This window comes from Astatotilapia calliptera, chromosome 7 (genome assembly GCF_964374335.1).
Source record: "Astatotilapia calliptera chromosome 7, fAstCal68.1, whole genome shotgun sequence".
Taxonomy (NCBI): Eukaryota; Metazoa; Chordata; class Actinopteri; order Cichliformes; family Cichlidae; genus Astatotilapia; species Astatotilapia calliptera.
The window spans coordinates 36770044-36781528 of NC_137428.1; the positions used below are offsets into that span (position 1 = coordinate 36770044).

The following is an 11485-nucleotide window of genomic DNA, read 5'->3' on the forward strand; positions in this document are numbered from 1 at the left end:
TCCAGGGATGGTGGAAAAGCAGCTCTGATGTGTTTAATGACCAGTCTCTCCAGGCATTTGGCGGGAATGGGGGTGAGTGCCACAGGTCTGAAATCGTTCAGACATGTGACATTTGACTGTTTTGGGATGGGAACGATGGTTGCTGCTTTGAGTCATGGTGCCACGACAATAACTTGGTCTTAAACACCAAAAAGACCAAGGAGATCATTGTAGATTTCCAGAAGAGGGGTCATAACAACCATCTGCCTCTCTTCATTGGCAGTGAGGCGGTGGAGAGGGTGAGCAGTTTTAAATTCTTGGGGGTAACTGTGACCGAGGACCTGTCCTGGGGCAACCATATCACCTCAGTTGCACGGAAGGCCCAACAGCGCCTCTACTACCTGAGGAGACTGCGGAGCGCACACATTCCCAGATCTCTGATGTTGAACTTCTACAACTGTGCCATCAGCAGCGTTCTGACGTATGGATTTCTAGTGTGGTTCCCCAGCTGCACCAAGGCCGATCAGCAAGCACTCCAGCGGGTGGTGAAAGAAGCTGGCAGAATTATTGGAACAAGTCTGCCAGAGATCAGTAATATCTTCCCCACTCGCTGTCTGAGGAGGGTGCACAGTATCCTGCGGGACCAACATCACCCTGCGCGCCACCTTTTCCATCTGCTGCCCTCAGGGAGAAGGTACAGGTCTATACAGGCCAGAACATCCAGACTGGCCAACAGCCTGTATCCACAGGCTGTGAGGCTCCTGAACTCTCTGCCCCCCTCTCACGGACAATAACCATATCCAACTTCTCAATAGCAATGAACTGGTCTGCATTGGTGCATCACATCTTTATTCTCTTCCCCCTCCTGCCCCCCCCCCCCCTCTTTCTTAAATAGATAACTATCATATCTGATATCATATCTCACAGTACAATAATATTGAATGGGTTGCATTGTTGTATTTTGTCATGTTTCTCAGGTCTTTGTCTGAATTTCTACGAACATTATTGCTAAGGATTGTCTTATTGCATTGGAGTCACACTGGGTTAAATATGTACACTTGGGTTTTAAGGGGTATTTATTATTTTATTCTTTTTTTTGGGTTGTATGGAAGCCCCAAACGCAATTTCATTGTTCTTGACAATGACAATAAATAAATAAATACTAAATACTAACATCACCGTATTTGCGCTTGTGGGCGCGCGTGACAACGCAGGCAGGAAAAACAGAGGGCAGACTGTCAGCGGCAGGTTCAAAAACAAAAACAGAATCATTGACAGGGTTTTCAATTACCTCAGGGATTGGGAAAACTTTTCCGTTGGCTAGACTCTTAAAGACACAGAGCACAACAGAGGTACACAGCCAGCCCAGGGCCGTAACAGCGTGTGGGACAAAGGAGGTTTTAAGTCTGTTGGTTCTTGACTTTGGGAGAAGCAAACTGTCGCTGAATAGGCTCCTCTGATTATTTACGACTGTGTGCAGATGTAACCGGTGTGATTCTGCGTTGTGTCTGATAAAAAAGGTAAAAGAAAGAAAGACCTCCAAGTAAATAATTTGCCCACTCCAGCTCCTCTCCCACAGGGGAATTGTAGAAAAAGGGCTGGCATTTATTTTTACATTAAACATAAAATATGCATTTACACGTAACATATTTGACATAAGATAAAACAAAAACAACATGAAATCTGACATACCTGATAAAAAAGGTAAAAGAAAGAAAGACCTCCAAGTAAATAATTTGCCCACTCCAGCTCCTACGACCAAATACAGACAGTGGGGAAGAGGATTAGCTCAACCCACCACAGCTCCCAAGCTAGCAAGGAATACATATTCATGCTATCATTTATGGCGCCTAAAACACATTTATGACACACACATACTACACACTTATAACATCTTACAAAAACAGGCTCAATAATGACAATAACTGAATTAAAATCGCAATCATAAACATCAGGGTGGTTAAATATGAATTATGTGTGCTTTAAGGTGCTGGAAAGAAATGACACCCACCTCTCCCACAGGGGAATTGTAGAAAAAGGGGAGAGGCAAAAGGGGTACACTGTATTTATAGTATTGCACCAAAGAAGAAGAAAAGAATGAGGAGGGGCTCTAACTGATAATGAACACAACTACAGGCTTGGAGGTCCTAAAAGTCAGGTATAAAAGGAGAAGTTTGGGGGTTTAGAACACATTTTGTGTAATTATAACAATGTTATTTATGACTCTGTTACACAGAGAATGCCCAGCATTGTCCATAATGTCCAGCAGTTTAGTGTCCTTTTCTCTGCCACTGTCGCCAGTGTCCAATGTCAGGTTTATATTGTGGATCGTCATTTATGCTTAGAAATATTTACTCATATATGCTCAGTTTTATAATCGATTGCATAATGATAGGATGTCTGATCCTTAGCAGTCTGCAAAGACTCTGTGTGCCTCCCAGAGCACTCTGGCATACACACACATCCTGGGGTCATGAGAGAGGTCATAGTCATACCTTCTCTTACTGTTTTATGGTATGGTAAACACAACTATATCTGTTTCAGTATAAGTGCCTTTTGTTTAGATGAACTGCTGGACTTCCAGGCCAGCAGGTTTAGGGAAGTCGTTCACAGGGCCACATCTTGACCCCACACACACACACACACACACACACACACGCCTATACGTACACACAGACAAGGTACTCTTTGTTTACATGTACGCCTATGTAAGATATCCTATGTTAATGAACCTATGCATATTCATGTAACCTCAATAAAGAGCAGTGTTACAAGAGAGCAGACGAGAGAGACTGGGGTGAGCTACAGGAACACGCTTGTCACAGTTCTCTCCCTCGTGCACGAGTAACACAAAGAACTTTGGTGACTTGCGTCTTCCTTCTGCTGTTGTAGTAGAATTGTCTCATTCCAGTGAGGGGTTGTGCTAGACAGACCCATCATCCAGCTTCATGCCGACCACAGCCTTCCTGATCAGTTTGTCCAGCCTGGATGAGTCCTTCTTTGCTGTGCTGCTCCCCCAGCACACCACAGCACAGAACAGCTCTGGCAACTACCGACTGGTAAAACATCCTCAGTAGCTTCGTGCAGATGTCAAAAGACCTCAGCCTCCTGAGGAAGTACAGTCTGCTTTGGCCTTTTTTATACAGGTGCAGCGTGTTGTATGACCAGTCCAAGTTTGTTGTCCACCCACAGCCCGAGGTACTTGTATTTGTTGACCACCTCCACCTCCTCTCCCTCTATCCGAACTAGTCTGGACCTCCCGAAGTCCACAACCAGTTTCTTGGTCTCTCATGTGTTGAGCTGCAGGTGGTTTGAGTGACTCCCATGTGACAAAGTTCCTCGCCAGACTCCTCTACTCCTCTTCCTGGGCCCTGTTTCAGGAAGCCGGTTTAGAAAACTCAGAGTGAAAAATGATACTCAGGGTTGAGTAACCCCGAACTGTCCAACTCGGAATATTCGGTTTCAGAAAGGCTGATAACAATTAGTTCAGTCAACGCGGAGTTGCTTTAACCCCAAGTGAAGCGCGCAGGACGAGGATACATAAAGCCCTGATAAGCGGAGCACAGATTAAGCGAGTCACCATGGGAAAGAAGGCGCGGTCAATGTATTTTACAGCGCTTGAGGCCGAAATTCTGATGGCAGCATATGCCGATAACATGCAAATTCCGCGGAAAAAAGTAAAGTTAGCCACAGCTGCAAAAGACAGGGAGCATGCATGGCAAAACATAGCCGACAGAGTCAATGCGTGAGTGTTAATATAAACATTGATCGAGGGATTTCCACCCATTTAACACGTTATTTTATCATATGTTATTTTATTTGTTATTTTATACATTTTATTTTGTGACGTGATGTGAGCACAGGTGCAACCCAACAGGCCCCAAACGTTCCTGGCAGCAAGTAAAAATGAAATATAAAAATATAGTCCAAACAGGTAAGGTGTAATTGTATTATGAGCCATAGTGCTTGGTCTGTTTGTCCCATGTAAATCGATTGCAGTTAGAGGCTACATTAATTTCCTTTCTGTAAGCACTTATTGAAATTATCTGAGCACATTACAAGTACATATTTGCTTATTCTGTATGCTCAAATGTGGCCCGTTATAGCCAACAGAAAAAAAGCGGAGGCCCGAAAAACAGGTGGGGGTCCTCCACCACCACCACTCACAGAGGCTGAGCAGTTGGCCCTCAGCCAAAACAGTGGGCGCCCTGTGGCCGAAGGCATCTCTGCGGGGACATCCTCTGAGTCAATAACCCCGCAAGACACAAGTGCCTACATAGGGGGTAAATTCAAAATAATACATGATGTGCATACATCCTTTCTTCACAGTCACCTTCGCAGTGCTACTCATTCATTTGATAAACTCTTTACCATAATGGATTATTTTGTAGTGAAGTTATTTTCCTACTGATTTTGCCTTCCCTCAGTCTTGGTTGTCTTTGAGAGCATAATGACAATGAAGTGTAAGCTGATTGGTATGTTTGTTAATTGCCATTTGGTCCCTTGTAAGTTATAAGTGACCTGTATGAACCTCATATTCTATCAGTTGATGGTGGTGGTGTACTGCATCTGGTGCAGCCTCCTGTTGAGCCAGACCAACATGCAGTTGTGAGTAATACTCCACAGATTATATGAGTTTACAGTAGAACAGCAATGTTGTTTATTTCTTTACTACAGGAAAATAATGAAGAAACATTGACAGCTGTTACAGAGGAGGAAGCAACAGAGACACTTTATGAGGTTTACATCTTTTAATACTTTGTGTACAGGAAATACAGGCGACCAATAAAGCCAGTTGAACAAAACATCTGTTTATTCTTCTTTCAACATGTTGAGGTGATGGGTCAAAAGAAATGATTGTGACATATGGTGTCTCTGACTGCGCTTCCATCTTGTATGTCCGTGGGAGGGTCAGGATGTTCATGGTTTGGATCACTGCTGTTTGGTTCAGAAGGACAGTGTTCTCCTCTAATTGTGGCAATGTTGTGAAGAATCACACATGCCACAATAATGTCACATGCCCTTTCTGGGGTGACCCTGAGTCTTTGCAGGCACTGGAACCGGGCCTTAAGCATTCCGATAGTCATTTCAATTCTGGCTCTTGTCCTGCAATTAGCCAGATTATATCGCTGCTGTGGGCCCGGTTCAGGGTCAGAGTAAGGGGTAAGCAAATAGGGTAAACATGGATACCCCCTATCACCAAGCAAGTAGCCAGTGAACTCTCCTAAGACAGAAGGATACACTTCAGTTCAAATGTCCCTGAAGCAATTGGTCTTTATATATTTTAAAGTATTCTCAACTCACCATGTCCAAATTTTGTGCTCAGTGTACATTCACGGAATATTTGTGAGTCATGGACAGAGCCTGGCCACTTGGCTTCCACATTTGTGATAATGTTGGCAGCATCACATATGATCTTCACAGTGCAGAGAACACAAATTAGCATCCATTACTATAATGAAATAATTTGTTAGTTTGAAATGCTACAGGGAACTATGTACCTGTACATTAATGCTGTGGAAAGACTTCCTGTTCACATAGTCTCCTTCATTTACTGAAGGAGCAATGATTGGAATGTGAGTGCCATCTATACAGCCAATCACGCCTGGGAACCCTGAAAATAAATGTAATATTTAAGTAGTAGTTCAAGTATCACCACATCATAAATTAAGTTTTGGTCATCCTGATACCTGCAATTTTGTGGCATCCCTCTTTGATGAATCTTGTGGATCTATGACCGGGGAACACCACAAACGTGTACAGGAGACGTTTCAGTGCAACTGTAACATTCCTGACTGCCCGACAGACGGTAGCCTTGGAAACGTGCTCAGCTTCACCAATATTATACAGAAAGCTCCCGTTTGCAAAAAAACGAAGTGCAATACAAATAATATGCAATGAACTGAGAGAATGTCCGCGATGTGTCACATGCGTAATATATGGCCTGAGGATGTTATCCAAATAACTTATAGATTGTGCTGAAAAACGGTAACGTTCGCACAGACAATCATCAGGAAATGATAAAATGTCCAAACGCGCTCTGATCACTCTCTCCCGGCGGAGAGCTCTGCGGAGAATTTGGGCTTCACGATCTACTGGCTCTTCAAGGAAGGGACACGCCATGTCTGACACTTCCTACTGTCAGGTTTCTGACAAAGGGGCGGAGACAGTCAGGGTTAGTTGTAGTAAACCTGCTAGGGGGCAGGTTAGCTTCACGGCGTGTGTCGTCATAGTGACTCACTCAGGCTTCAGCTGAACTCGCTTTGTGAAACCGAAAACCCAGAGTTTTCGTTAACTCAGGGTATACTTACTCAGTTTTTCCACTAAACCGGCTTCCTGAAACAGGGCCCTGGTCATCCCAGATACACCCCATGATGGCCGTGTCATCCACAAACTTCAGAATATGGCATAATTCAGAGTTATAGCAGAAGTCAGAGGTGTACAGGGTGAAGAGAAGAGGGGAAAGCACTGTTCCCTGTGGTGCCCCTGTGCTGCTGACCACAGTGTCAGATGTGATGACCTTCAGCCTGACGTACTGTGGTCTGTCAATGAGGTAGTTGGAGATCCAAGCGACCAGGCAGGGGTCCGCCTGCATCCTGTTTAGTTTTTCCTGAAGTAGACGGGGCCGGATTGCATTAAAGGCACTCAAAAAGTCAAGAAACAGGATCCTGACCGTGCCCTTTCCCTTTTTCAGGTGTGAGTGGCCTCTCTGTAGGAGGTACAGGATGGGATCCTCCACTCCGACATCCGACATCAGCTGATTCTACGGGGCTAACTGTGCATTGCTGCGATGCCCTGACATACTTAAACAATGTTAGTCTTCACAAATATGTAACATTTATACATGTCTTAGACTTCAAACCAAAAGGAAAATGCTCACCTGGTAAAGATTATTTGGTGTTTGAAATTAGGTGCATTTCAATCAATGTCATAATAATAATGATAATAGTAACATGAGGAGGGCAAGAGAGTACCAAAGCATTCTCAAATATATTATTATGATATATGGATGCAATTACAATAACCTAAATAAAATATAAGAAAAGCTTCCTCTTGTTTTTGGTGGAAGATGATTTCTCAGGCGTTTCCAGTTACTGAGGCAGGAATGCATAGCAATGCACTTAACACATATTAGGTCATTCAAACCTGCTGATCCTGTTTCTGGAATCTATCAGAATGTGTCAACCCCTCCTTCTTTTGCTCTCTGTCAAAACTGTAAAACATTCACATGCATTCCCTGACACTTTGTCTATGGGGAGAAATGGCACAGAAAGGATTTAAAATTGCTGGTGACAAACTCTGCTGCGCGATCTGTTTGGATCTACTGAATGATCCTGTGACTATTCCCTGTGGACACAGCTACTGCAGGGACTGTATTAAAATTCACTGGGATGGACAGGATCAGAAGCACATCCACAGCTGTCCTCAGTGCAGACAGACCTTCATACCAAGGCCTGCTCTGGTGAAAAACACCATGTTAGCAGAGTTAGTGGAGGAAGTGAAGCAGACTGGACTGTATGCTGTTCCTGCTAATCACTGCTATGCTGGACCTGGAGATGTGGCCTGTGATGTTTGTAGTGGGAGAAAACTGAAAGCCTTCAAGTCGTGTCTGCACTGTGTGGTCTCTTATTGTGAGCGCCATCTACAGCCTCATAATAATGTAGATGGATTGAAGAAACACAAACTGGTCAACCCATTCAAGAAGCTTCAGGAGAACATGTGCTCTCACCACAATGAGGTAATGAAGATTTTCTGTCGCACGGATCAGCAGTGTATCTGTTATTTGTGCTCCATGGGTGAACATAAAGGCCACGACACAGTCCCAGCTTCAACAGAAAGAACTGAAAAGCAGAAAGAGCTGAAGCCGTGTCTGGAAAATTTTCAAATAAGAATTCAGGACAGAGAAGAACATGTTAAGGTGTTTCTGCAGGAAATGGAGGCCATCAATCAGTCTGCTGATAAAGCTGTGAGGGACACTGAGAAGACATTTGAACAAATTTTCTTTCACATCAAAGAAAAAAATTCTGATATCCAGCAACAGATCAGATGCCAACAGAGAACTGAAGTAAAACGAGCTAAACAGGTTGTGGAAAAACTGCAGGAAGAGCTCAGTGAACTGAAAAGAAAACATGCTGAACTGGAACAGCTCTCTCACACAGAGGATCACACTCAGTTTCTACACATGTTCCCTTTGTTCTCAAATTTTACTGAATCTACAGAGATACCTTTTACTAAACGTCATCCTCTGCTGTACTTTGATGATGTGCCGGCTGCTGTATTAGAGGTGAAAAATAAACTGCAGGATGATCTTCAGGAAGGATGGCAAAAAGTTTCCCGCACAGTGACTGATGTAGACGTGTTGCTACCTCAACCAGAGCCACAAACCAGAGCTGAATTCTTAAAGTTTTCAACTCAGCTCACACTGGATCCAGACACTGTAAACATGCGGCTGTTATTATCTGAAGAGAACAGAAGGGCAACATTTGTGAGTAAAAAACAGGCATATCCAGGTCACCCTGAAAGATTCATGAACAGGTCTCAGGTCCTGAGCAGAGAAAGTCTGACTGGATGTCATTACTGGGAGGTAGAGTGGAGTGGGTTTGGTATTTACATAGCAGTCGCATACAAAAGCATAAGCAGAACGGGAGATCAAAGTGAATTTGGAAACAATAGTGAGTCTTGGGCATTAGACTGTTACAGTAGTAATTATTCACTCAGTCATGGAAAAAATTGTTATAGGTTTACAGGCCCTGTGTCTTCCAAAATTGGAGTGTACCTGGATCACAAAGCAGGTATTCTGTCCTTCTATAGTGTCTCTGGCACCATGACTCTCCTTCACAGAGTCCAGACCACATTCAATCAGCCGCTCTACGTTGGACTGAGGGCAAGTCACTTCTTAGGATCAGACTCCTCTGCTGTGTTTGTCTGAGTTTGAGTAGGGAGAATCAAGTAATTACTTTGTGCTTTTCTTGTGCGTTTTTTTTTTTTTTTTAATTAACTATATAGCCCTTGTTAGGTTGCACCCTGGAATGTTAAAGAGGATATGGACAAAATACATTTGCATGCAATAAAATAATTAACAAAAATGTCATGCTTTGACCAGAGATTTTAAATTGAAAAATTTAAATTTCATTTTCTGTATCTTTTAAACAATATTTTGCTCATCATTACAGTTTTTCATTGATGAAATGCAGTTCATTTTATTTTGTTCCATTTTTAACTCGTAAATATTTTCATAAAATGTTGTAGTAATGTATCCACAAGTTGATCACCATCATTAAATAAATTTGCTTTAAAAATGTGTTTCTTAAATGAAGTATGTGTGTCTGTTTATTTAGAACCATGAGTATTTTGTTCCATGTTTTGAATAACCAGTGGAGTTTTGTTGTTTCATTTTCTTTATTCATGCTTCTAGTTGCTCCACAGCATAGTGGTTTCTTGTTTGGCGAACGCATAGCAATACAATGGAGCCTGAACTTATCATCTTTTTTTTTGACATTAAAGTTTTTTATTGATTTTGCATCATATACTTAAACCTGTATAAGAGGGAGAAAAACAAAAGAACAAAACAAACAAACAAACAAAACAAAACAAGAAAACTGCTGGTGTGCACCCCTGCCCTTACAAGTCTAAAAGAAAGAAAAGAGAAACTAACTAACAGTGGGTTCCAAGAGAAGAAACACAGAAATGGGCAAATAAAATTGACGTTAAAGTAACATTTGGACCAGTGGCCACAGTTAATAGTCCTTCAGATTATGATAATATGGTCATGATTTCCTGTTTGCTTCAGATAGCTCCAAAAGTAGTCCCAATGTTCATCTTTGTCTTCTATATCATTTTTAAGTTTATTCAGCATGGACTCATAGGAAGCAGTCTCTGCCATTGCTCTGATCCAGTCTTTCAGTTCAGGACGTACTGTAGTCTTCCAGTGCCTAAGGATAATCCTCGATGCAGTTACCAACCAACCATAACAACCGTAAAAATATTATTATGAATTCTTGGAATATGAGAGCAGTCTCCTAACAAGCACAATTCAGGAGTTAAGGGCACTTCTAATCCTGACCAACCTTTTAAAAGTGTGACGACTGCAGTGGTTATGATTATAGGGAACATTCCCAAAAACAATGTAGGAAAGTCCCCGCCTCAATTTTACATTTCCAACAGAGATAGTCAGCCATAAGCTTCATACGGTGTAATCTTGTTGGAGTATGATAATATCTATGCAGAATTTTATATTGTATGCATTTGCTCCTCGCCTCCTTAACATAAATCCCATTTTCCGCCAAAATGCCCATCCATTTTTTGTTTGGAATTGGTGCATTTAAATCTTTCTGCCACAAAGTTTTACTATTGGAACATTCCCCACTTCTATTATCATTTACCAACCTATAAAAACATGATGCTGTGTGGTGCTCCTGAGGCATATTTATAAAATTTAGAACTAGATTTTCATGTCCCCTTCTGAACTTCAACGTCACACAATGTCTAATTTGCAAATATCTGCAGAAATTTTCCCTTTCAATTTGTATGTTTGAACAAGGTCTCTATAGGTCATAAATTCCCCATCTTTAAATAAGTCGCTAATAACATTTATGGCATGAGACTGCCACAATTTCCAAAACACAATTTTTTCCCTATACGAATAGCTGGATTGTTTCAAAGAGATGAGTAAAACTGCACATGAGGTGATATTTTAAGAATTCTATGTATATTGAGCCAAACCTGGGTAGAGTGAAACAACATTGGGTTCGTTGAAGTGCAGCTTTGAGACAACATACCTTTTGGATCGAAGGGAGTATAAATTTCAGACTCTATACTTAGCCATTCCTGTCTGGCTTGATTTTCCCCCCAGTAATTAACCAATTTTGCCACCTCGAATGAGACTGAACATAATCTTGGATCGGGTAAACTTAAACCACCCTTCTCTCTAGGAGCATATAATTTACTTAGCTTGATTCTTGCCCTTTTCCCATCCCACAGAAACTGCTTAATTAAGTCTTCATACTGTTTAAAGAAACCAGGCGGTATCGCAATTGGTAACATCATTACTACATAGTTAAATTGGGGAGCTATAATCATTTTTACAATATTTATTTTGCCCCACAATGAGATTTTTAATTTGGCCCATTTTTCTATATTTGTTTTTATTTTTAGAAGGACTGGGTCAAAATTAAGTTGGGGGTAGGGCCTCCATATCTTGGCTTAGCCTAATCCCAAGATACTTCATCCCTCTAGGCACTCATTTAAAATTGAATTTTTCTACCATGTATGGATAGCATAGTGGGGATAGTGGCATTACTTCAGACTTTCCCCAGTTAATAGTATAACCTGACACCTCAGAGAACGCCTTTATGGTGTCCATTAAATGCGGCACTGATAAAAGTGGGTCTGTTATAATGGCAAGAATATCATCAGCATAGAGGAGGAGTTTGTGTTCCTGCTGCCCACCTATGACACCTTTAATCTCCTTGTTTGATCTGATACTCACTGACAATGTTTCTATAAA

At 41.9% G+C, this 11485-nt stretch overlaps 1 protein-coding gene and 1 long non-coding RNA gene across 2 annotated transcripts; one reads left to right on the plus strand and one right to left on the minus strand.

Moving 5' to 3' along the window:
- Positions 1-4633: 4633 nt before the first annotated feature.
- LOC145430095 (uncharacterized) lies at positions 4634-5604 on the minus strand. The gene is made up of 3 exons (XR_013910505.1): positions 5481-5604; positions 5284-5395; positions 4634-5203 (listed from the first exon to the last, which is right to left on the minus strand). It is a non-coding gene; the product is annotated as an uncharacterized LOC145430095 (long non-coding RNA).
- A 1620-nt stretch (positions 5605-7224) lies between these two features.
- LOC113026061 (tripartite motif-containing protein 16-like) lies at positions 7225-9629 on the plus strand. Its single transcript, XM_026174479.2, has one exon. The coding sequence runs from the start codon at positions 7241-7243 to the stop codon at positions 8906-8908; it is 1668 nt and encodes a 555-aa protein (XP_026030264.2). The 5' UTR covers positions 7225-7240; the 3' UTR covers positions 8909-9629.
- Positions 9630-11485: the final 1856 nt, after the last annotated feature.